Below are 27869 nucleotides of genomic sequence, written 5' to 3' on the forward strand. Positions count from 1 at the left end.
GAGTTTTAATGACATGAAACAATATTTATGATATAGGAAGTTATGTTAAAAAACAGGATATAAATTTTTGTATGCTGTATATTCTTAATATTTAAAACAATTTTCATAAAATTGGAAGGAAGGAAATAGGCCAAAATGCTTTATACTTTAAGCATTTTCTATGATTTGTACATTTGACTTTTATATCCAGGAATACCAATACATTTTATTTTTAAATCTCTGTCTTAGAGTGGGAGCTGAATGCCTCTGTGATTAAACCATTGTGTTTTATTCTGGAATGATCTGGAAAATCAACACTTACATATGTAACCATAATGTCAATTCAGATTTTTACTAAAGATTTGGTCAGATGGGCATATTTTAGAGCAATTGCCTTTGTTGCTTTTCTTTAGAAAGTTTTTTCTTAACTTTTTAGCATGATAGGTAAAGGCCTATTCTTGGCCTGTGCATGGTGAATCCACTGAAGTTGTAGAAATGACCTTCATTGGGCAATAATTTTATAGGAAATGATTAAGTAAATAGAAAGCAGAGATGTGTTACTTTAAGATTAGGGCAATATTTCTTAAAGTGTGGTCCCAGGAACCCCTGTTTAAAATGTAACTTCCTGACCTACTAAATAAGAACCTGAGGATGGGTACTGAGAAGCTGTATTTTTAAAGAAACGCCTTATGTAATTCTGTTGAGATTCTTTAAAAGCCATCAGTTGGGGAAGAGAGGTTTGAGATTTAGAAATTCCTGTATAGAATCTTCTCTGCCCCAACAATTATTAAATAAAATGAGACATTTTCTCAATGGCATGGACCCAAAGTATGCTTTGCTTCCTGGATAAGTCAGAACTGGAGAATAGGGTCCATCTACCACTCTACAGCAGTCTTATTAGAGAGGTGTAGAGTTGGAACCCTTTGAGAGCAGACACGGGTGGTCAGTAACATTGCTGGGAATAGTGATAAGGTATAGGTAATTTGTCTTTGCTAGAAAGTAGCAGCCCACAAGTTCCAGTTCCTTTGGGTGGAATGCTCGCCTGAATCATTGCACAAGAGAGTTTACAACTCTTAATGAAACAGGCCTCCATGAGGAGCTGTAATACCCTAGGGGTTACAAGCGTAATTGCTAGAGTCAGACACACCTTTCACTTGCTGTGTACCTGGATGAGTTAACTCAAAATCTTAGATTCTTCTCATGTAAAATTGGGTTACTAACAGTACCAACTCAATGATGAAAAATTGAATGCAATCATTTAGCACAGAGCCTGGCAGAAAGCAAGCACTTATAAATGCTTATAGTGATGACTTCACAAGTGTTTAATATAAACTTAGGAGGTCAGGCTTTTCCAGTTGATTTTTCAAAGACCATGTTAATTATCAGAAAAGCCTGGGATTTTTAGTAATCCCGAATTCTGTGTGTGTATATGTGTGTGTGTGTGGGGGTGGGGTGGGGGCGGGAATGGGGAGAGTTGGCAGTGGGTCCAAGTTTACTAATAGTTCTTCGTCCAACCCTAATGTCACTTACTGAAATTCACCCTCTTGAGGTTGGTGTAGGACCGAGTTGAATAATGTGAAGTATCATTTGCAGAGTGACTTTCATTGCATACCTTCTTTAGTTCCAAAGAAAGTCAGGTCATTCCTACACACATAGACACACACAGAGCCTTAACCCTGGCCACCTCTATATTCCTGGGTGCCGCATTCTATAAAGCTATTTTAGGTTCTAACAAATGTCTCTGGCTTTATGATGGTCACCACCATGAAACACATTTACACACCCTTTTCTTGCCTTATTGGTAAATATTTTCTGAGTAAAATTACTTGATACTCTCTTCTTAATTTAAACCTACATTTGCCAAGTTATAGGTTTCTCTAGTAGCTTCTCAACTTTAGGAAAATAACCTTCCAGCCCCCACAGAAACATGACTAAATCAGGTCAAGACAATCACCAGGAGAAATCCTTTATATTATCCAGTTGCATAATACACTTCTTGAATAAATGACATATCCTAATTTAGGATACATCACCAGATTCAGGTCAGAGAGTATCCTCTGCCAGTCAATCAGAGTGCGGGTCACTGGAAGATCTCTTCGTAGAATTTTTCTCAAGGCTTCATTGGATAACTCCTGTAATTCTTCTAAGACTGCAGCTTGAAATTTATTCTCTTGCTCTTCCACAAGCCTTGCAAAACTTAAAGCCAGTTGAGCTTGGTTAACTACTTCCAAGCTTTCTTTCAGGTCTTTGGAGATTTTAATATGAAGGTTGACACACTTGAAGAAGTGAGCTTGCACAAAAATCCTCCCTGTTACTTGGGTTAGAAATGGATTTATTTGGAAAATCCATTTAGATTTCCAAAGGCCATTCCAGAAATTTGCTGTCTCATAGCTGTGATCTTCAATGCAAGCTATCAAGAACTCCTTATTTTTCACAGATTTCCTCAGCACGTTGCAATTTCCTGATGGATAATGATCATTCACATACAGTTTTAAGGCACACAGAACAACATTTCTCAGGTATTCTGTCTCATTCCGAATGATACCATGAGTCTGGATGTCTTTTAACTGGTTTTGAAGCAGGTCGAATTTGAAAGAAAGTTTGCTTTGGTAGTCAAAAAATCGGAAGTCACCCATTACATTGTGGTGAGACAAGAGGACTGGATTTCCATCAATGCAGAGTGGTACAGAATATTTTTGGCAGTGTTGGTGACCTGCACACTCACCTTGATGGTGCATAAGTTTTTCGTCACGGATAAGCAGACAGAGATCATCAAAGGCATTTACAAATTCCCCTGGAGGAGCCTGTATTAACAGTCTGCGAATTGTTCTTTCTTTCTCTTTCTTACTCAGAACACTACGTGACATGTTTGGTTGCAGCAGAAGCAAAGCTTCTGAAATAAAGAGTGTTCAAAGGATGAGAAAACATTCCATGAGTCACCTTTCCCATCAAGGTGTTAAATATTCAAGCTTAAGATTGCTATGTCTAACCATGAAAACAGGTTGTCTGGCAAGCTCTGAGTCTCCTGATGAAGTCATAAAGAACCTTTCCCTATGAGCTGTGGAACTTTTGATGATATCACAATGGGCACTCACAACTCCAAAAGAAAATGTCACCTGACAGTGTGGTGTCCAGCCAACCAGTTATGTGTATTTTGAAGATTTTAAGAACTTAGCGTCGTGAACAACCTTCTTCAAAAGCAGTGTGTCTCTGGGTACATTATATGTTGTCAGGGATCTAGAGAAGCAGCCCAGAGTTTCTAGAGAGGATTTTGTAGCACTTTGGGGACCACGATGGCATTGACTTATGCCCAGGCTTTCAGAATAGCTGCCCCAAACTTACTGGAAACATGTTATGCTGAAAGGTTTGAGGGCTTTAAAGAAAATAGCAAAAATAAAATGAAATTTGATGGTAGTTCGTGGAAAAATGCCAGAGGATGCAGAGGGTGCAGCATTTATAAATATTGTGGGTTTGTAGATGGTCAAAACATAAGCAATAAGCCAAAAAGTTTCAAGGGCAGTGAAGTTCAGGGACCACATCTTATGTTCTGTTTCTGTGGGGATTAAGTGTGAGCTAACTCCAAAGAACGAAGATAGCAAACCACTGTGTGTTCTCTGCTTTCTCTCTAGAAAAGGGGCAGTGACAGCAGCCGATGAGTATCAAGAAATTCCTCTCCTGCAAAGGAGCAGAGTTAATTACATTTGGAACCCAGCGCCTAATGGGGAGAGACTCCTATGCGAGGGAGAAACAGGACGACAGGTCATGAAAATATGGAGACCAAATATCCATTCATAGTCTTCTGTTCCTCTTTTTTCCTCTTTATCTTGATTTATCACCTTAATTCTAGTTCTTTTTGAAGAGTCCTGAACTACCGTCCCTTTCATTTAAGTATAGACTTATTCCTTTCATATCTGTTCTGAGCTTTTGAGTTTGGTATCTTTTTCTTATAAGAACATGAGCTTTACCTTATTAAATAGTCATAGCCATTAAATTTAAGGGGTTCTTGTTAGTTCTATCAATCTGAAATTGAGTGGATCTTTGAACGATTTTTACCAATACCTTTCATGATTTTATAGACTGTCATATTCTTTTCAATCTCAGTTTTTCAAATTGAAGTGTTCTAATTTTTGTAGAATATCTGTATGTAATAAGTAAACTTGATTATTTTCCTCTTTCATACCAAATATATACTCACCATGACATTTTTAACCTTTTTGGATGATACATGAAATGTTGCTTTTTCGGGCATGTGTATAGCTAGCTAGGTATTTTGCTAATATAGTGGTAATAATTATGTCAGATACGGTTACTATTTATTGAACACTCAGTAGCAGAAACTGTGTTAGTGATGTAGTATGAACTCAATTAGTATCCCTACTTTCCCTACGTAGTAATTTGACCACTTTTCAGGTAAGGGAACTGAACAGGATATCTTGAAGTCTAGCTGCCTCCCTGGTCCATGTCTTTAGGCAAAAGACTATATTTATCAAGTAATAACTTGATTTCACAAATGTTTATTTTTATTTTATCATAATTTTATTGTGTGATGCTCTTTTATACCTTTACTAAAGAATAGTACCTACTTAGTTTTAAGTATTATTTATTATAGAATTACTTCGTCATTTAAGCACAAGCTAGACTATCCTTTAACAATAAAAATACACGAGATTGAATTTTTTTAGCCATTTTTAAGTACTTGATGACTTTCTGTGAGAATTTCCTTAACTCCTTTTTTTGTGCTTCATACGTGGTTTTTGTCGATGATTCGGGATGACTTTAGAGGTGGAAAAATTAATCTAGAAAAAGCTTATAAATTACTTGAAAAATTAAATGTTCAATGCAGTTATATTCACGTGAAATATATATTTAAGGTGAGATGATATCCACCCTCTGCTATCCCACCCTAGGAAGGGCTTAACCCAATATAGGGAAATATCGATAGCTAAGCTCCTTGGATGCTTTTTGAAGAAAATATATGAAAAATTAATCTTTTAAGAATTAAAGCAAATAATTATATTAAATATATTTATAATCAATATAGAATTTAGGCAGGAGGTAAGATGAATTGTGTATAAACTTTGAAATAATACCAGGTTATCAGTTTAGAACAATCTGTTGAGTATATAGTAACGTTCGTATCTGATTAGGATTGGTCATATGATTAGATTAAAATCATATATATATATATGTGTATATATATATGATGAAATGATAAATGGATCAGTTGTTAGTAATTTATAGAAGAAATGGGTACTCTTGAGAAAAATCATATTTTACTCACCTCAAAGTAGAAAATCATGCCAGAAGTTCTGTTTGAATGAGAACTAGTAGAAAGGGAAGCTAGCTCAGTTCTGTCACTAGAAGACTCCTGGAGGACAGAGGGGAAGGTAATGAATAAAATAAGAAAAAGCCAAGTGCTTAGCTGAATTTTGCATGAAGAAGTTGGCATATTTCTTGGCAAATTAGGCAGGACTATTAGACTTGCCACACCAGATAGATAGAAAGACGAGAACCCTGATTTTGATTTCGTTTTTTTTTTTTTTGGAGTAGCAGCTAACACAATCTATGTTAATTGTTAACCACTAACACAAAAACTGGGAAGCTTGTGTTACTTGCAAGCTAACCAGCTAGCCTGCAGTTTAATGGGTGCTGGCAGAGGCAGGCTTCCAGTTTATAGAAAAAAGACAGCTTGTTACTCAAAAAAGTAGCAATTGCCAGAGTATCTGCATTTTGGTGCCATTTCTCTAAGCCCTAGTTCACAAAGTGTGATGTGAGGAGGCTAGGTGATGTTGCAATGCAGTGGGTTGCATTACCAGAGAGGGATGTCAAGTTTAAGAAACCTAGGTCTTACTATGGCCATGCTACCCTGAAGAAGCCCGATCCCGTCTGATCTCTGAAGCTAAGCAGGCTCGGGCCTGGTTAATACTTGGATGGGAGACCACCAAGGAAGACCAGGTGCAGTGGGCATAAAAAATAAAAAATAAGGGATTGTAAGATGAATCTGTGAGGTCAACCAAAGGTTGTCTTGCCTAAAAAAAAAAAAAAAAAAATAGAAACAGAGGTCTTTTATTAGGGGCAGTAAGCCTGTCTGACTTTTGCCCAAGAGGGTGTCATTATCATGAGCATCATGGACAGTAAACAAACCTGTTTATTCCTATGGAGGGAAATACTATCTCTTTATTACACAAACATCCTTGAAAAGCTAATTCTAATGAAGGATATTGGTGTCTCTGCTCAGAAAATGTGCAGAAATGCAAGACCTATGGAGAACTGCCTTTAACAAGCACTTCTCTGGACAAGAGATGGCCCCCATGTTTACAAACCACAAAGAGGAAGTTCAAGAGAGAAAAACTGTACTTCTCAGGAGACTGCAGTAAAAGACAAAAGTTTCAGAGTTGTTTCTATGAATCCAAGTAGCTTGAGATGTAATAAGCTCTCAGAATTTTAATCACTTCATGTCTAATACCATATCTGAAGACACAAATTTTTGTGAGAGACCTTTATAAATAGAATTTTCCCCCAGTGGAATCCCCCAAAGGGAAAAACAGCTACGTGCTTTCAGGTTTAATAAAATTTATTCAACACAGTGGGGAGGTAGTAATTAAATCTCTATCAAATGTGATAATGTAAATTCTATTCAGTGATTATCAGATTGCTTTGAATTATCTGCAAGATAGAGATATCTGTTTGAAATGCACTTGAGCGAAATCCATGCCACATTTAAAAGCATGTAGAATGCTCAACAGTTATTAAAAAATGAAAGAATAGCTCATTAATTGAAATTTATGATTATTCAGACATGGTAGGGCTGAAGGTCTGTTTTGTTTAGCAAAACTTTTTTGGAGTGGCTATGAAAACAATGTTAATTATAAAAATTAGGCAGATTTGCTTAGAATACTTCAAAAAACCTCTTTCAAAATGACCTCAAATACTTTAGAAACATAAATTATATATAAACAAGGTTGATGACCACAATAAACCATCCTTATTAAAATAATTCCCTTAGGCCCCCTAATAAATAATACTTTGTTACCATAAGCTAAACTGCCATGTATTTATTAAAATGTTGATTAAATAGAATACTTAAGAAAGTTGTTGGCTGACTGAATTTTCTGTATAGTTGAAGATTCAACTCCTTAAATATCCCATGCTTCAACTTTTGTTAGTAATCTTTTTTTACTTTATGGGTATACCTTTTAGCCAGAATAGAAAAAAATGAATATAATGGATCTTATTTTGGTGACCAAAATCTTTCAGTGTCTCAGGGCTATTGCAAACTCAGTGGGCATGGAGATTCTTCACTCTATTAGATCCTAGCTGTGTGGTACTTGGCAAGTCAGCAATCCCTCTGAGCAAATGTCTTTATCTGCAGAATGGGGATACTCATATAGTTGTCTTGCAGGATTGTCCTGAATATTAGATAAGATAATATTTGCAAATGTACTTAGTACCAGGCTTGGCAAAAAGTAGGCACTCAGTAAATTAGTTGATGGTACATCCATTATGATTGTTCAAAAAATATATAGAAAATTGTATAACATTTATTGATTTCCTAAGAAGCTGACATAAATTCTGAAATGAATTTATTTCCTCACAAGGAATTTTTATTATAAAATTTCAGTAAAGAAGAAATAACAATATGACCCTAACAAAATAGTCTGAATTTCTTTTTACAAAATTAATTGAGTCATGGCTTGAGCAGAAATTCCCTGTTTTATTAATCCTTTTATCAAAAGAAAAATCATTACTGCTTTTACCATTCTCTTTAACTTGTAGTCTGTAAGATATGTTATAGAAAGTATGTGTCATTTCAAAACACATAACTAGCTTAAATTACCCTCTTAATTGCTGGTTAAGTATTACTGACATAAAGTCTGTCATTCTGAAGGTGTGTTAACCTAGATGCACAAGAACAATGGCCAGGGCTGCTTAAAACCTTCACTAAAGAAGTTATATGCCTAGGGCACAACTACCCACCATGACCAGCCCTGTTAGGAACTTATGATCAGATCAACCTGTGAAATTTCCATAAAGCATCTTTTTTTTTTTCTTTTTCACTCACAGTTCTCCCTTTATATCATAAATCAGTCTGAAGGATGTCTTGATGACCAACTCTTTGGTCAGATAGTGTGGTCTCACAGTGCTAGGAAGGTTCATTCCTAGTAAGTTTTAGTATCGACATCATCTTACTGACCATAGGTGATGGGACAATAATCATAATCATGGAACCTGGCTTGAGGCCTATTTTTTCCCCAAAAGGGAAGGGCAGGTAAATGGAAGGCAGTCAGGTCATATGGACTTCGTTGTGAAAAAACGCTCTGGATCGCTCCTAGCCTCTGAACTATCATGATCCAAGTTTTGCCTTCTATCTCATTTTTCTGTGTTTGGCATGTAGTATAACATGTACGTAAGCTATTAAAAGGGTATTAAAAGTTATCTTATACATCTTCTTTATCTTGGCAAAAGTGTAGAATGTCTCCTTTCAGTAATGTCACTCATCAAATTTAAGTCCAGCAGTATGGTGCATGAGGGAATGTTAAAACAAAAATGGGGATCCAGGGAGCGGGGAAGAACTAAGTGGCCGTCATGCGTTTCCCATAGTCCCAATTATTCATTTAATTTACAACTGTTGTTTACCCATACATATACCCTGGAAATTTTCATCACTTCTTATGCAGTATGAAATCTTTTGAGGTATTCCAGGAGCCCTTCTGAAACACTGCCAAGTTATTCCTACATATATTGAGATTTTAATTCTTAAAGCCTCAATTTCTAATGAAAATAAGTAAGCGATTAGCATTCTTTAGCTTGGCAGATTTATGAAGACATTTTATAACCTCTAGAAGCATAGGCCTTTTTACCGGCAAACATATATAAGACATTTTTCAGCCTCATATTTCATAGATATAAAAGTCAGTTATTAACATGGACTTATTTTTTGTAAAACCCAGGTAAAATAAAGACATATCTATTTTACTTAAACCAACAAACGTAAGTCAGCTTTTATTTCCAAAGGATTAATTTTAGATCATGTGAACCTGAAAACCATTTCAGTTTTTATATTTCTGAGAATTTTAGAATATCCAATTCTTACAAGTGCTTGCCTTTAAATTAATTTTAACAATACCATCCAGAGGCAGAAAATTATCTCACATTTACAGCATACATATATAGGCATATGTGGACTGACAAAAATAGAGAACAATCAAATCCAAATTTTGTTTTGGATGCCTTTTACAATTTATATCTGTACTTGACAATCAAGTTCCAAATGACCTTCCTCCTTTTAAAATAAGGACAGCCATTTTTAATACCTCAAAGAATTGAGTTGATACCTAAACAACATTTATCTAAATCCTCTTTTGAAGCTTCAAGAAATCAATTAAATGTTTCCCATTCATTCTGCCTAATTTTATAGCCAACTTTTTCTAATTGTGCATGCAAAAGATTAGAAGTATCAAAGGATCCTCATCTTGGCCTGCTTAGTATTAATGGGAGGCTGGTTGTCCTGGGCCTTGTTGGCCTTGGAGGCACAATTTCCCATATTAATTTTGAGATGTGTAAAGTCTGAACAAACTTCTAGGGAAAACCAGCCTTTACGTGCACTTCTTCAGACGAGCCAAAATGTGGTGGACATCCCTACAGGCCTGCTTTACAGCCTAGAGAAAAATTCTTCCTTAGGCAACCTCACAAGGATTCTTAATCACCTAAGAATATGCAAGAGTCAGCAAGAACCAACCCCACACTACCAGAACCACAATGCTGTCCAAGTGATGGGCTCCTCTTTTGGGGTGCACCCATTCCAAGGTGCTTTGCCCTTCTCTCTGGGGCTTCTTTTGGCTTCTCCAGGATGGGCTGCATTACTTCACTGGATGCCTCATAGCACCCATCTCTGCCACTGGGGATTTAGGGATCCAAACAGCTGTCATCACCCCATTTGCTATTCGGGTTGGGGAAGCAAGTGCCCTTTCTTTTTCAAAGCTAAAGAGAGTCCAGTCTCTTATTTAACCAGAAGAAGATTTTGTTTAGACTCTCAGTATGCAATCTAATTAAAAACAAATTAAAAGCAGCAACCCATTTTTTTCCCCTTAGCTTGGGTTATCTCAACCCTTATCCACCTCAAGAATTTTCTAAGAACAGCTCAAATAAATTCATGGCCTGCCACTTAAATTTAGCAAGGAGACCTGCAATTCCAAGAGAAACTCACCGAAGTTCACTCAATGCAAAATGGGGAGCTGTTGGGGCACAATAGGCCTTTGCTTATACTGAGCACCAGCTCCAGGTCTGTAGGGTGGCCCTGGGTGGACTTCTTTGGAATCCTGCTGACTATACCAAGTAAACATCGACATAAGAAATGTCCAAACCTGTAAAGAATTTTTAAGAGTTTATTTGAGTCAAACTGACGACATATGCTAGGGAGCAAGATCTCACATGCTCCAGAGAATTAACAGTTTTGCAGCTTTTTTTATGCATTTGAAATTAAGGAGGGGACATTAGGAACATTACATGGAGGTGGGGATTGGATTACAGGATAGTTAACAAAGTTATGTGCTGTCTCGAAGGTTAATACCAGCTTTGAGGGGTATCACTTCTGATATTTCAAAGGTGTGTTAACCTAGATGCATAAGAACAATGGGCAGAGCTGATTTAAGCCTTTTACTAAAGAAGTTACATGCCTGGGGGGTGACTACCTACCATGACCTCCCCACTAGGAGTTTATTATTAGATCATTTTGTGAGGTTATTTTCTATAGAACCTCCTCCTTTTTTTTTTTTTTTTTATCAACAATACCATTTGTTCATTATCTGCCATATTCTAGGCACTTCATTAGGTTTTTGCATGTATTATCTTAACAAATACCTGAAGAAGTTATTAGCCTTTTTTTCATACATATCAGTCATTTCTCATATAACTGAAAACTCATATCTGGGTATGTCTGATTCCAAAATCTTTATCTCATTTTTTCCCTAAACATACCAATTCCCCTTTCCCATCCTAACTGATTGCCTACTGGCTGTTTCTGCTTGGATGACCCAGAGTACTTCAAGTTTAATGTTTAAAATGAAACTTATCTTTCCCTGAAAAACTTCATATTTCATTCCCAGCTCAGACTGCTTCTTGAATTCCTCATATAAAACTCTCTGGTAATGACCACTGAACTTTTCCTAATGAAATAATTTCCAGCATGTTTTTCCCCTATTATACCCTAGAGATTCACTTTATAGGCAAAATTGTCAAAAGATGAGACCAGAGGCTGGGTGATGTGAGGGAAGCAGACATAGATGAGGCATAACAATACACTGAAATCTAGAACTACCATTTCTTGTATATCTTCAATCCTTGCAGCAACCTGATGACACAGCTAGTGCTATCTATCCCCATTTTGCAGATGAAGATTATGAAGCCCAGAGAGCTTAATTTATATTTCCAAAGTCCCACATACTTTGGCGATATGAATATGTCATCTCCATTCTGTCTACAAATTGTCAGCTTTTCATCACAATACAAGGCCCTTTAACACATGCTTCTTGTACTCAAGCTGTTTACAATGTAATGAGAAAGTTAAAATATAAATAGTCTTTTTTGAAATTAAATGTCCTAAGGTGCACTTCTTATGTCTGTTTTTTTTTTATTTGCGATACTATAATTTTACTAGTTCTAACTCTCTCCAATTCTTTATAGATATAAATTTTTAACGTGTTTAATTCTTCTGACTTCTTCCTTCATAATTTACTAACACCTGTTCATTATTTTCTACTCACCACCTCCCACCTAGATTGTATCCTCTCCATTCCCTTACGTGCAGTTCTCCATCTTTTCCAATTGAGAATGAACAACTAATAATACTAAACTTCTGCTTTTGCTAGTCATTTTCTTATTTAGAACCTCACAATGGTTCTTTTGCTTTTAATAACTGGATTCAGCCCAATTTCTTATCTTTTATGTCATAAAGTTCAGTCATGAATTTTCCAAAACAGCCAGGCGAATCCACTTTTTCTTATTGGAACCTACCTTGTTTGTCCCTGCCCCCAATCCTTCAATGATTATGCGGATTCTACTTCCTCTAGTTATTACATAACTACTATAACTTTTGTAGTTTACAGTGATCTTCAATGTCTTTGATTTACCTTTACATTTATGGTACAAGCTGCATTTTGGTGGCATGGAAATACATACTGTCTGGCCTGATTTTAAGAAAGCACTGAAATAAAGTGGAATAGAAAAATAAACCACGTAATTGAAAGACAACATAGAAGACTAATCTTCTCTCATACCTTATTCCACTCCCACTATGGCTACTGTTTTTTTTTTTTTTTAATTAAAATTTTTAAAATTACAGTTGACATTCAATATTATATTAGTTACAGATGTGCATCACCTTGGTTATAAATTTATATAACTTCTGAGGTGATCCTCCCACTAAGTCTAGTACCCATTTAACATCATACATAATTGTTACAATATTACCGATTATATTCTTTAAGCTGTACTTTACATCCCCATGACTATTTTGTAACTGCCAATTTGTACTTCTTAATACCTTCACCTTTTCATCTATTCCCCTACTGCCCTCTTATCTGGCAACCGTCAGTTTGTTCTCTGTTTCTAAGAGTTTGTTTCTGTTGTGTGTGTTTGTTTATTTTGTTTTTAGATTCCACTTATAAGTGAAATTACATGGTATATGTCTTTCTCTGTCTGACTTAATTTACCTAGCATCGTACCCTTTAGGTCCATCCATGATGGCTACCGGGTTTTAAGTGGTGATGATCCACTAACCTTTCCCCAACTTTGGCATCATTTCATGCAGTTTTATATGTTTTATCTGAGATAAGAATACAATATAAGATTCATATTCTTTCAAGTATAAGTTGCTATATATATTATACAAATATTCTAATGTATTCATTTTGTGTATTTTTTATATTCACAATTTGAGCCCATCAGTTGTTGTTGTTTTTTTTAGTAGGATAATGACAGGCTGAGGCAAGGAAGAATCACCATAGAAGAATTTAGATCAATTTATCGAATTATTGCACACAGAGAAGAAATACTTGAGATTTTCAACACGTATTCTGAAAACCGGAAAGTTCTTTTTGAAAGAAATCTGGTTGATTTTTTGACACAAGAACAGTATATGCTTAACACGAATAAAAATTTTGCTTTTGAGATCATTGAAAAATATGAGCCTATTGAAGAAGGTATGCTTGCCTTTCCAAGATTATCAAATATTTATTTACAGAGTATTTTTTAAAATGAATTTCAGTTATCAAATTCGAATTTTCGGATAGGTCAAACTTCTGGATAATATAAAATATTGTCAGTTTTACTTTGAGTTTTATAGAATGTACATATACCTTTTATAAAGCTACATTGTGTAACCATGGCATTCTTTTCTATTTCATTGTCTAGCTCTTTTTTTTTGAACTGCTTTCATAATCTCCCAAGTGTTCAGAGATAAGCTTAGGTGTGGAAAGCAAGAGGAGGATTTTGTTACATGGCAATGTAATGGAAGAAAATGTCTTGATATTCATTAATAAGAAAAAAACCCAATTATAGGCAGTCTTTCATTTTATACATTATATTATTGAAAATATATATGAATATTAAGTTATCTAAATGGAAACAATTATAGGAAAGGAAAAAATATTAGAAAATTACCAATTCCTTCACTGTCTATGTGCATAATTGACTATAGCATTTTATAAATATTTTAAAATGTTGCTTTTTCTTCATTTTTGAGTATAGTTGTCTGGTTTAAATTAAATGACCACTTAGGCTTATGATCTGTCATATTCTTTTTTATCCTTATCTCATCTTTCAATGATAAATAACTTCAAAATTTTTAATTTATGCTTATCTTTAAATAAAATAATGGTGACATAGTATAATAAGATTCATATAATTGCATAAGTTACCCTGTCAAAACATGGTGAAACTTACACCAGCAATTATTTTGAGACAAATTAAGTTATTTACAACAAAGATAAAAACAACTAACATAGAGTTAAAATGTAGGATGGATGCTGTTATTATCATTCTTCCAAACATAGAGATTGGTTAACATGCTAATCACATAACAAGTAAATGGATTAAACCCAAGCTGTCTGATTCTAGAGCCAGTATTTTGCTTAAATAGATAATTTTGGTATATATTATGCTTGCATGTAAAAATTTAGTGATAATTTACTTAAAATGATAATATGCAAATGACCTAGCAATTCCATATGTAGGCATACTTTCAACAGAAATATGTATATATTTGTACCAAAAGGCAGGTACTAGTTGTTTATAGCAACACTCTTTATAATAGCCCCAAACTGAAAATTATCTAAATGCTCATCAAGAATAGAACTGATAAATAATGGTATACTCACTTAATGGAATACTATACAACATGGCAACCAACAATGTCTAACCATATGCAACTTCAAAAATAAATCTTAGAAACAATGTTGAGCAAAATAAACCGATCACAAAAAATACATACTATATGAGTTCATTCCTCTAAAGCACAAAAAGCAGAGAAAACTAATCTACAACATTAGAAGTCAGACCATAGAATACAGTTGGGTGGGGAAGTGGAGAGAAACCAAAAGTTAGCAGAAGACAGGCTTTTGCAGTGCTGTAATGTTTTGTTATTTAACCTTGATGGTAATTAGATGTTTAGCTTGTGGAAATTCATTAATCTATGACATGTACACTTATGTGTATTTTTAAAACATTAAAAAAAAATCAGAGATAATTAAATAATATATTCTCTACTTCAGTGTTGAAGCAGAAAAATTAAGGATATTGTATAGAAAAATTTGTTTCCATAGAAAAATTAAAAATAGCGTTAATTTTATTTCTAAACGAATATTTTAGAAACATTACTACTGAATAAGTTTTAAAGTGAGATGTAATTTTTACATGGCTAATGATATTTCTGCATTCTTTTTACTTATTTTTTATAGTTAAGGAAGCACGCCAGATGTCACTAGAAGGTTTTATAAGATACCTGTGTTCATCTGACTGTCAACTGTTTGATAATGACTATGAAAAAGTTTATCAAGATATGACTCATCCATTAAATGATTATTTTATTTCAAGTTCACATAATACATATTTGATATCTGACCAATTAGTGGGACCAAGTGACATTTGGGGATATGTAAGGTATTTACTTTGATTTTTTTTTTTTGTTCATTACATTTTGAAACACTTGGAAGTTCCTGGGGGGATATCTACCTCCATAGGTTATAGTTCACAGTAAAAACAGGCTACGTGTGTTAGGCAAACACATAGAGAAGAATAATTCTGACTTGTGTATATCTTGGAGATCCAACCTTTGGGTGGCTATGTAAATTATTTTATGTATTAGTATCATATAATTTCCTTCTAATTTTGCCTGCTGACTTTCTCTCCTCAGTTATTGGCTCTCTGAAGTTTCCTGAATAATTTCAATACTTCTTAGAGGAAACACATGGAGAAGATTTATCTTATTTAGCTAATTAGAACATCCTACATTTTAAAAAATGTGGTTAAAATTAATTCTCAGACATCAGGACACAATGCTATGAGTAAAACCAACACATAAGTAGAATAAATTGTATAATTTGGCATTTATAGATAATAATATATAGAGATTTGTATGTCAAATGATTTACTTAGATTAAAAGCAATTTATGCTGCACCTCTAATTTTGCATTCTACAGTGTATATACTGTTGATACCAGGCTTCAGTTTAGCCAGTCAGCTGGGGATACATTGGTGAGCAAGATTTTCAAAGCTGCTACCCTCATCTGTTCATGGGAATAGACAGATAATAAGCAGGTAAACAAATTGATGTTTTCAGGGACTGATAAGTCATATGGAGAAGATGAACTAGGATGTAACATGATAGAAAGTAACTGGGGGGTGAAGTTTGGTACTTTAGTTAAATGGTCAGGAAAGACTTATCAAGAGGTGACATAGTTTTGGTCTGAGTGATGATAAAGAGGAAGTTTCAGAAAAATCTGGTAGGGAAGAGCATGATAAGTAAAACTAGTAACAAGGGCTTGGCATGTTCAAATGAAAGACAGCAAGCGTGGCTTAAAACAAGTAAATGGAGGATGAAGGGAGGTAAGTTTGAGGAGGTAGACAGGGTCAGTTTAAGAGGGTCTTAGATAGCATGGAAAAGAGAATGAGTTTTTATTCCATTTGCACTGGGAAGCCATTGGAGGGGTTTTCCTTAGGATTATATCATAATTTGATGTACGTTTTACTGTGGAGGAAAGACTGATGGTGCAAGAGTGGAGTTAGAAGATGATTTGGGATTGATACTGTAGCAGTCCAGGTGATGATGGTTATTTAGATGGTGAATCTATGAGGCTGCGTTTGAGATAAGTGTCTGAATTTGGAATATTTTAAGGAGACAGAGCCAACAAAACCTGCCAGGCAATTTGAGGAGAGATCTGAGGGAGAGAGTATCAAGATTTTGGGTCTGATAACCTAGAGTACAGTGATAGGATTGAGAGAGATGGTGAAGCCTGAGAGAAGAGGCCATAGCTGGATGTGAGGCAAAGCAGCAGTTCAGTGGTTCCAGCATTCAGTTTGAGATACTGCTTAGTTATCAAAGGACCACGTCAAACAGGAAGTTGGGTATATGTGCCTAGGATTTGGAAGGAATATCTAGACTGGAAAAAAAGAATTGGAAGTAATCAGCATATAGTTGATATTAAAAGCTATGTGATTGGATGATATTACTTTAGGAAAACCATAGATAGAAAAGATATCTTATAATCCCATGATAATATCAAATTTGCAAATAAACATTACTTCTCCAATAAATTTAAGTGAATACATAACTCCATAAACTCAGAACTATATCCACTTAGAATTCTGTAAGGATAGCCCAATTCATAGCTATTCTTCCATTATAGAAATGTATATTCATACTTTATTATTTAAAAAATTTTAAAAAGAGAAAATATAAATTTTAAACAGACCGATTTAGAAATAGTTATTTTTGAATTCCAAGAAAAAATATGCTACACAACTGAATATTTAAATTTAAATTTAATTGTATTTCTTTGTTTCTTTACCCACTTATAGAAGATAAACTCTTAGAATGCAAGTCTTCCCTAATTTCTCTACTCATGAAAAATGGTATAATGTAATGTTTACCTATTCATGTTTAAGTTTTTGGTGCTTGTCTTTCCCTCCTTTCCCTCATTTGTTTTTATATGGCAAAGAAAATCTTTGTGTCTTAATTTCTTCATCTTTAAAAGAGGAGAACTAGTATTAACTGTCCTATAGTATTAATTATTTTCATCCATATGAAGTCTCTTAAAGTTATTTAAGTGGAACATTTCTTTACTGAGTGAGAGAGACATTTTCATTATTCATTCCCCAAAAAAGGACTCAGTGTGAAATAGTAGAAAGTGGCCTCAGCAACACCAGTGGAGAAGACACAACTTTCTCTTATCTACCCCTGAGTAAAAGGGGTTGGTTGGCATGACACGGAGCAATCCATTTAAATCTTTTTTGCTGGGACCACACCATGTAGTCAAAATAAGCAGTTCGGTAAAGATTGGTTGAATCAAAGGATGAAATTAAAACTACTAGAGAAGTAGCAAGAATCAGTATTATTTAGGTTGTCCTTCATGAAAAGTTTTCTTCCACAACTGAGTTTTTGGTAGTTTTTTGTGTTTTTGTTTTCCTAGCACAGAGTTCAAGATTATTCTGTTAGCACCCAAGAAAACTGATATTCTGTATGATAAAAAGGGCAAGACAATTTACCTTAGCAATCAACTACAAGGAGAGTAAAGCAAATATTCTTTTGTGGCAATTAACAAACTTTATAAACATATTGCTTCTTCTGCAATTTAAAATCTAAATATGCAAATAAGTCCTCAAGCTGATAAATATATTGTTTGATTTATACATATATACCCCAATTTAGGACTTGTTTCTAAAATTAGGTGGCCACCTTATTCGCTGATGGAAATATCAGTGTGTCAGACAGGATTAACTTAGAAAAGGGTTGTAAGCCCATTCCTCCGACACCAGGACAAGTGGACTGGAAAGCTCTGAATGCTGACATTGTAGTACATCTCTACATGCCTGATCAAGTAGTGTATGCCTAAAAAACAAGCCCTGAAAGCACCTCAAAAAAGAATTTGTTAATTCTGTATTTCGTATTGTTTTGAGACCTCCAAGATACATGACTTCACGAATTCTCTTCTCTTTTAATTCCCTACCTCTTCAGATCCCTTCTATCTTTTATCTATATTATTCCCAAGGGAACATAAGGTTCCCCCCGACCTTTTTTTTTCGGAATTCAGCCCCTTGATTTCAGTGTCATAATTGCTTTATCTTTTCTCAGTTATACTCCTACCTAAATACTACTTCAATCATCTACCTAGAAAGTTGATTAAATATGATCCCTCAAAAAGTCTATTCTCTCATATGGCCTATTTGGTACTCTGTATATCTATCTGAAAGAATTACTGATTCTATATCAAGTACTTGGTGCTGGGGCCACATTCCCTTCTCCAAGTTGTTACGGCTCAGGTAAAGGTTTCTCAAATTCTTCACACTTCAGGTCAGATAATTTTTTGTTGTTGGGGGCTTGTCCTATGCATTATAGAATATTTAGCAGCATTTCTGGCCTCCACTCACTAGATGCCAGTTGCAAACCTTCCCTTCATCTCCAGTTATGGTAACCAAAAATGTCTCCAGACTTTGCCAGATATCTCTTAAGAGGCAAAATTGTCCTAACTGAGAACCACTGGCCTAGAGTCAGAAGGTTAATTTAATATTTTTCTTGTAAAACAAGTATTAACTTGGTTTTCTATAGAAAAATATCTCCATATATGGCAGGGGTTTCTTTGACCTTCTTCCTGGTACATAAGTATCAATTTTAAGATCCTGGTGATACAAGTCAGCCTTTTTTTTCATTCGGTTCTCTCTCTTCCAAGATTGTATTTAGGAGATCATTTCTGTCTGCCTTCTACTTTTCTTCTTACATCCCTATAGCTCCCCTTTTTTCCAATATAAATACAATATTTATTGATAGTGCACTGCATATCAAATATTTTTTATAAGACTGAAGTTTTGGTTCCTGCCCTTAAAGCATAAGTAATAGGTAGAAATTGTAGGATTCAGCACTGAACGCTGTATCATCTTGGGGATGTTGGAATTATGGTTTCCATACATTAGTTCCATGTCAAGCCATGCACATAGAAAATAGGAAAAATGTGTTCAGTTTTGCACAATTTGTCTTTATTATAGATCAATTTATGCATTTATTTTAAAAATCGCAAATAGTCTTTAGAATATTTTGACACTAAAAGTATATTTTTTTAATGATCCAGGAATGACAGTTTGTTTTGTTTAAATTTTGCTAGTGCCCTTGTGAAAGGATGCCGTTGTCTGGAAATTGATTGCTGGGATGGATCACAAAATGAACCTGTTGTATACCACGGTTATACACTCACCAGCAAGCTTCTGTTTAAAACTGTTATACAAGCGATACACAAATATGCATTTATAGTACGTGCATATCTTTGCTAAATTATAGTTTGTTAAACATAATATAATTTACTAGTTTAAAAATTGTATAATGCTTGGCCTTAGTTTAGATCGGTGATATTTCAAATTGTGAGTTATGATCTATTAGTAGTGAAATTCATGTAGCATATAGTTATTGGTATATTTATCAAAGTTTTTCTCAGTAAAGTGCATGTTTCATGGAACTTCTTGTTAAATTGTATATGTGTGTGTATTTTATATATATATCTACATACATAGATACATATATATAATGTGAGTATATTCTTTCACAATGTAAAAATATATTTCTTACTGTGAGTTATGGCCAAAAATGTTTGAGAAATACTGTTCTATATACTGGTAAATATTTTACCAATATTCAACTATTTCACTTTCAAGAGAGAAAAATAAAATGCCAAAAATGTATTATCTCAATTGTTGACACTTTTTTATGACTGTGGTAGTATGGTGCTGCTATTTATACAGCAAAGAATGTTCAGAAGTTTATTTTGGATTTTAATTTTTGTTCAATTAAAGTTAGAGATTCAAAGATTTAGTGTTTTCTAGAGCTTCTAAATTTAGATTACAAATCCTGGTCTATAAATCGAGCAGGTTTTAACAATCATTCAATTTTGAACAATACTTGGTACCATTTACAAATTTGGCTAATTAAGCACCTTCACATATTTTAAATTGTTTTTGTAAACTTTGTATATTACTTCATTAGAAGAGATTTAACAAAATCTTACTGAATACTTAATGTATATTAAACTTACATATAACTTAAAATCACAAATTTAAATCAATTGCTCTACCATTTATTAGAAAGAGTATAAAATGCTAAATACTCACAAAATTTAAATAAAAATTTGAAAAATTTTATCTTAATATAAAATGTTGATGTATGGATCGATTCTCTTAAACATGTAATTTCTAATGATTTCTAAATTTATATCTTTACCCAAACTTCCTCCTTGAACTCTACACCAAAATAGACAACTACTCAATTTGACATTCCATTTGCATATTTAATCGACATATATAACATTATATGTTTAGAGTTGAGCTCCAGATAATCCGCTTTCCGCCAGTCAGGCTCTTCCCTGTGGTCTTTCCAATCTCACCAAATGGTATAACTTCTATGTGTTCAAGCTTAAATCATTGTTGTCAACTTTAACTCTCCCCTCTTTCTTTCAACCTCTCAATAAGTTCTTCAGCAAATCCTCTTGGCTCTACTTTCAAAATATATACCAATTTAATCCTTAACCCATTCTTATTGTCACTGTCCTGGCCAACCACCATCACCTTTCACATGGATTATTGCAATGGCTTTTATCCAATGTTCTTGCTTCTCTTTCTTCTCCCCTGCAGTTTCATCTTAATGTATCGCCAGCCTGATTTTTTTGGTAAGTCAAATCATGTCATTTTCCTTCTCAAAAGTTTCAGTCCCACTCAGAATAAAAGCTAAAATCCAAGCTGTGACTCTCTAGGCCTATATCACTGGTTTTCTTTTACCTCTCTGATCTCTTCTTCTCCTTTTTGCCTTGTTCCCTTGTCCATTCTGGCCTCCTTACTCTTTTTTCAAACATATTTCAAAGCTTTTGCACTTGGAATATTAACCCTTATTCTGAAATGCTCTTCCCAGATATTTGCATAGCAAACTGTGTCACTTCATTCAAGGTGGGTAACCAAGGAAATAAAAGCAAATAGAGACAATCCTAAAATTTAAAGGCTTTGCAAGAATGGAAACCCCTACAGCTTCTAAGATTCCAAAGAGAGAGATGGAATGAAAAAAAGGCTTTGAGCAACAAAGACTCAATGAGCCTTCTCAGTTGCATAAGGTAACTCAGTTTTACAGCAAAGATTAGATTGAAGATTGAACTTTCTACTCAAGATAGTCACCATTAATTTGGGAAAAAGAGAACAATGAAATAAAATAAACTTGGTGTAACTGATTAGGAAAGAACTTTGTTTATATTTACTGGCACATAAAACTTAATAGAAGCAAACAGATAAAAAGTCTGTTTTAAGGGAACTATATCGCCAGAAACAAAACAAAACACAACAAAACATAAGTCTGCCTCGTATGTGAACTTTTCAAACAACTCTTGGTCAGGAAGTGAGCTACAAAAGTTGCTTGACTTTAAGGAAAGCAAACTCTTCAACACCTACTTTAGATGTGGCCAAAGAGGACAAAAGACACGAGGACCTTCCCAGAGGGCGGAGGCAAGGAACACCAAAGAAGCTGAAAAAATGAGCTGTCCCCAGTGAGTGAAGTCAGGGCCTAATCAAGGAATCCGTCTGCTAGGCCATCACTTTGCTTAGACTCAAAATCACTTCTTATTTTTGGGAAAACATTTTGCACGTTCTCTTGATGTTAAACCGAGTCAATATACATGTATGTGGGTCTATATGAGAAGGTTATTGTAGTAGGCTGAGTAAGGACCGCAAAGATATTGGGTTCTAATTCCTGGAACCTGTAAATGTCACTCTTTTTGGAAAAAAGGTCTTTGCCAATGTGATGAAGTTAAAGAAATTGAGAGGAGAGGTTATCCTAGATTATCTGGGTAAACTCTAAATGCCATCATATGTATCCTTTTAAGAGGGAGACAGAGGGAGGTTTAGCAAACACAGAGGAGGAGGCAATGTGAGGATGAGGTGCAGAGATTGGACTGATATGGCTACAAGCGAAAGATTGTTGGCAACCACCAGAAGCTGGACAAGGCAAGGAACAGATCTTCCCTAGAGTCTTGTTGATACTTTGAAGTAGTTTTTTAGCTAATGAAACTGATTTTAAAATTTTGGGCTCCTAAATAAATTTCTGCTGTTTTAAGCAACCAAGTTTGTGATAATTTGTTACAGTAGCCACAGAAACTAAGATACTCATACATTGAAAAGGAGTAATATTCTCTCTCTTATTCAAAGGTCTGGGATAATGCAGCATACCCTGTAGTATCTTGGCTTGTTTATAAATTGGTAAATTTGTGCTCCAATAATCATATATGGAAACAAAATAAAATCATTTTTAATAAGATATAAAAATGAGTGTTATTCTCTACTTTGTAGCAAATTTCAAATTTATAGTGGTGAGAAAGAGCAGAAAATATCTTTGTAGAGTCATCTTTATTTAACATATCCTCTTTATTATTAAACACTGGAAATATCTTTATCTTTGTTTTTAATTATAAAACAATGAGTTGTGTTTTTAGAATTTAAAACCGAAAAAGTAAAAAAGTAACATTTCCCCTAACTTATCAGTGTTAAAGTTTTTCCTTCACATTTGAAAATATCTACATAAACACATAAACACACACATACTTTAAAAAGTAAAAATGTAGAATCTTACTCTTTGGCAACTTGCTTTTCTTCATAAGGCTATATTATAGACAAATTTCCATAGTAGTATGTATAGCTATACCTCCTTCTTAACAGATCTATGTCATTCCTTTATGTTGATATGCTGTAATTTATTTAAATAAGTACTCACTTTTGGATGCTTCAGTTTCCTGTAATTCTAGTGCAAATAGTAATAATTTTTATTTTTCTATAGATTTAGTGTTCTCTGTTTTTGCAAACTCAAAAGTGCTTTCAGTTTAAAGAATGCTTAATTATTTTTGCAAATGTAATGATCATTAGCAATAAGTTTTAAAATAGATTAAGTGATTCTATTAATTGTATTTCAAGTCATTGAGGAGTTCTGATAAATAACTGTAGTAATGGTTAATTTTTTAGGCTTCTGATTACCCACTGGTGCTCTCTTTGGAGAATCACTGCTCCCCTCCCCAACAAGAAGTGATGGCGGACAATTTGCAGTTTATTTTGGGAGATGCCTTGCTTTCTGATATGCTTGATGACTTTTCAGACCAACTACCTTCACCAGAGGTAACATTTTGTCTGAGAAGCTCAGGTTAGAAACAAAAGAAAAAGCATATCACTATTATATTGGCTCATGAAATTGGATTAGAGGTCAATGAAAATGCTTAGATTTGATTATTTATAGAGGTGTATCTTTGCAATGTGCTGGGAAACATTTCTATGAGCGTTTAGTGAATGTATTTTGACAAGAGAATATATAGAAATATATGTAAAAATCCACATTTTTATTGTATGTCGTACCCCATGAGTCCAAAATTTCAAGTCAATTAATATTAGGCTGCAGGAATTTGGTCTGTTTTATAGGCAAAAAGCTAAGGAAGGGACAAAGATCTCGGCTGTAAATGTAGTCCAGGACCAATACCTCAGCATCTGGGTAGTAAGTTCCCTCTTTTTTAATTCTTAATTAAAATTAAAAATTTAATGCTCTTTTCAATTGTCCTGGCTGTATGGGCCCATTTACATCTTCAGTTGAGCATAGTCAAATATTTGGTTTAAAAAAGCACCGCCACCCTACCCTCAGTATTTCAATTTGCCCTCTAGCTATCTCTTGATTATTCCCTGTCTCAACCCAAATTTCCATTTCCTCATCTCTTCACAGCATATCCAATTGAGCTTCCTCTTCCACCTGCATCACAGTAATAAATACCTCATGGTTATCAAAGACTTTCCTACTGGTAAATTCTAATGGACCTGTTTCAGTATATATCTGACTTGTTCCTTTGACAACATTCAATACTGGGGATGCCGCCTTCCTTTCCTTGAAACACTGTTTTTTCTGTAACACCACATTCTTTAGGCTTTCCCTATTCCTCTCTGGCCATTCTTTCTTACTTTTCTCTGCTGGCCCCAAATTTTATAAGATGATAAATGAACTTTCTTTTTTGAGTGATAGTATAGTCTAACAACCAATAGTTTAATTTTGACATATTATCATTTTGGTGTAGAGCAGTATTTTTATAATATTTGAATATTTTCTTTTATATTTACCTTATTTAATTGGGTGAAAATTTAAAGATGAAGGTATTTTGACAGTAGTGACAAGAAGTGAGGGCTCATGATAAAATTGAGATGGACAAAATAAATTGAACATATGGAAAACTTTCACCTCAGAAAAATGCTTGCACACAAAATGTATTCAATTATGACAGGAAATAAATATTAAATAGCTTGGGCAAAGTGCTAGAAACATCATCAAAGATTTAATCTAAGAATCAGGGTCTAATTCAGTAAATTACAGTAAGTTTTAACTTTGTAGGAATAGAATTCCTCCTATTATTTATAAATCTTTTTTAAGAAAATCTATTTTTTAATATAACATATATGTTAATATATATATTCAGATATATAGTTTTCATTACAGTTTTTGTTTCTATACTAAAGTAAGGAGATGCTTTTCAATGAGTAAATGAAGAATTAGAGAAAGTCATTTTCTCCTATTGCACTCAGTCTTCAGTGTACAAAAGAATTGCCTACAGACTGGTTAAAAAGGCATAATTCCAGTCCTACAGCGCAAGATTCTGATTCTCTAATTTTGAAGTAGATCCCAGGAATCCATTCTTTTAACAAGCACTCCAGGTGATGCTTTTGCTACATGTAGTTGCAGAGTGCACTTTGGTAAACTCTGTACCAGAGAGTAATGTAAAGGTCATGGTAAAAGAGAGAAGGCCCAAGATGACGGAATAATTTGAGTAGGTGTACCTTGAGATGACAAAGGGAAGGGACAAACAAAACTCCTTGAAGAAAAGAACTTAACTTCATAGTCCAGATTTCAGCAGCATTGTATACAACATAGCAGACACCGAATGAGTATATTTGTTATTTAATGAATATTTTAAAAGGGCAGAAATAAACTAAGTGAAAGATGGGAACCAGAAGGCTTTGGATTTAGATTGAGTGATTCTGTTGGTGAAGTTTGCCATGTTCCTAGTTTTGATGGACGGGAAATATTAAGTTGATGATGCTGGTATGCAGTACAGTTGAAATGTAAAGAACATTTACAAATCTTTAATTTAAATTTAGTCTATACTAGATGCCAAGACACTACAATAGACATTTTTACATACCTGAGCTCTTTTAATACTTTTTATTATTGGATAAAAGAGTAATGACCTGAAGCATTTACTAACCCGTAGTTGTAGCATTCTAACTTCTGTAACATTGCAAATATTTTAACATATATATATGTGTGTGTGTGTGTGTGTGTGTGTGTATATGTATGTATATACATATATATACATATATACATATATATATATATATATGTATATATATGTATACACACACACACACACACACACACACACACACACACACACACACAGGGTATATATATATATACCCTTATCATATATTTCAAAATTTTTAAATAGTTATAATTTGTGAAATGTAAAAGACATGGGGCTAAGTCCCAATCATAACAGGCTTACTTTTTGGTGAATTTTGTCAATACCATAATATCACCGGTGTCCATTAGGGTATTTATAGAGGTGTTGGAAAAGATGGAGCTCTTATCTTACATCTCTTACTACTGAGGGCTAATTAAGAATAAGATGAAAAGCTTTTCCATGACTGTTACAAATGCATGTAATTGTATCTTTTACATTCTTTTTTTTCTGTAGGCATTAAAATTCAAAATACTAGTTAGAAACAAGAAAATAGGAACCTTAGTGGAAACCCGTGAAAGGAGAAATTCTGATAAGCATGGTCAGGTACAGGAATATGAAGAATATGAAGAGGCAGAAAAAGAAGAGGAAGAGGACAAAATGAAAGAATCAGGAGCATTGACTTTTTTAAAAGACTATTCAGAAAAGGAAACAGAGCCAAGAAATTTAGTTAGATTGCCACTTTTCAGGAAAAAGAGGGTGAGATGATACTTTAGGAACATCTTACATGTGATTGAAAAGCTGTCTTATTTTCTTATTGGTGGGGAATTAAAAAAAATTTTTTAGAAGGGAAAATCTTTTTCCTCTTACAGAAATTGTAATCTATCATTTAATTTTTTGGGGGGAAATATTAGCAGTGGAAAGTAATTTTTAAAAATTATCTTTTTTCCTGTTGTTTTTACATTTTTTTATTATAGTCGACAAATATTATGTGTTGTTATGTATTATACATCGTGCAGTGTACAAAAGATACAAAGACAAAAAATATAATGTCTTTGTCCTCAAGGACAAAAAACTCCATAAAACACTGTTTATAATACATAGTATTATAAGTATACAAATTAGTGTGACATAAGAAGGTATATCAGGTTGCAAGTGACACAAAACTAATTCATGTGGTTTAGGTAAAATCAATTTTTGGCCCAATTAATTAATAGCCCACATGAATAAAAAGTTTAGGGAAAGGAATTCTAATTTCAGTGATAACTTGGTATAGCGTTTCAAGCAAAGTCCAAAGAACTTAATTTCTTTCTCCAACTTCAGCCTCACTTTCTCGATATTGGTGCAAGACTTTGCAAAGCTTCAGCTTTATGTGCTTCCAGGTTCAAATCCCCTGGAAAGCCTATCCGTTTCTCAGCTGACCACGCAAATTCTTTTTGTACATTGACTCTTACTCAATTATATGCACATCCCTGAACCAATCACTATTGCTAGGGGAATGCAAAGCTTCAATTAGCCAGGCCCGATCTACATTATTGATACTTAGCACATATATTGAGCATGAACAAGAAATGTTTTCCCCAAACAAGACTTGGGAAAGGGGCTAAGAGAAATGTAAAGGATATAGATGCCAAGCTGTAAAAGAGCCAGTGTACGCTATACAGTAGAAATTACTCCAAAATGTTAGATCACACTGGAAATACAAGTTACTCATGAAAAAAAAAATCTAAATTTGTAAAATTCATGAGAACAAACTGAAGTCTTTAGGAAAAAAGAAATAACAATATGTGTCATCCTCAATACTTGTTATATTAATTGGAATTTTAGATTTGGGCTGTTTCATATAACATTAAACATTATCATCATAAAAAATAATCACATTGACCCAATCCAAATAGATTTTACAGAGAGATAATCTTATGAAAAGACTAAAATAATTGATGTGAAACTATATTTTCTTTGTTGGAAAAGATATTTTTCAAACTATTAGTGCAAAATTGTGAATTTACTGCATTTTATTTTTACATCAAAAAAGGTAAAAGTGGCTCTGGCCCTATCTGATCTTGTCATTTATACTAAAGCTGAGAAGTTTAGAAGCTTTTACCATTCAAAACTCTATCAACAATTTAATGAAACTAATTCTATTGGAGAGTCAGAAGCTCGAAAACTTTCAAAACTTTCAGGTAAATTCTTATGATTTAAATAGATGAAGTGTTTAAACATGTTATATTCACTGCTAAGGTGTCCAGATTGGTCAATGATATAAAAAGTACATTCTCATAAGATTTTCAACATATTTAACATAATTTAAAAAAAAGTTACATTAAATTTTATTTCACAGAACTTAACCAATAGTTAACTTCTTTAAATTATGAAATTTTGATTGAGAATATCTAG

At 33.9% G+C, this 27869-nt stretch overlaps 2 protein-coding genes and 1 pseudogene across 2 annotated transcripts in view; 2 read left to right on the forward strand and 1 right to left on the reverse strand.

Annotated features, from left to right (window-relative positions):
• Positions 1-1931: 1931 nt before the first annotated feature.
• CAPZA3 (capping actin protein of muscle Z-line alpha subunit 3) lies at positions 1932-3003 on the reverse strand. The gene has a single exon (XM_011372932.1). The coding sequence runs from the start codon at positions 2844-2846 to the stop codon at positions 1947-1949; it is 900 nt and encodes a 299-aa protein (XP_011371234.1). The 5' UTR covers positions 2847-3003; the 3' UTR covers positions 1932-1946.
• Positions 3004-3272: 269 nt separating this feature from the next.
• Positions 3273-27869, forward strand: part of PLCZ1 (phospholipase C zeta 1) — a 39237-nt gene continuing 14640 nt past the window's right edge. The window contains exons 1-8 of the mRNA XM_011372933.2: positions 3273-3343; positions 4694-4850; positions 12947-13178; positions 14934-15135; positions 19350-19494; positions 23227-23376; positions 25989-26231; positions 27508-27655. Of these exons, the coding sequence (XP_011371235.2) occupies positions 3273-3343; positions 4694-4850; positions 12947-13178; positions 14934-15135; positions 19350-19494; positions 23227-23376; positions 25989-26231; positions 27508-27655 (1348 nt within the window). The remainder of the gene's footprint in view (positions 3344-4693; positions 4851-12946; positions 13179-14933; positions 15136-19349; positions 19495-23226; positions 23377-25988; positions 26232-27507; positions 27656-27869) is intronic.
• LOC111747272 lies at positions 5828-5946 on the forward strand (annotated as a pseudogene).

This window comes from Pteropus vampyrus, unplaced genomic scaffold (assembly GCF_000151845.1).
Source record: "Pteropus vampyrus isolate Shadow unplaced genomic scaffold, Pvam_2.0 Scaffold216, whole genome shotgun sequence".
Lineage (NCBI taxonomy): Eukaryota > Metazoa > Chordata > Mammalia > Chiroptera > Pteropodidae > Pteropus > Pteropus vampyrus.

Coding starts and splice junctions, on each gene's coding strand:
- CAPZA3 (XM_011372932.1), bottom strand. CDS start 2,846: ATGTCACGTAGTGTTCTGAGTAAGAAAGAGAAAGAAAGAACAATTCGC.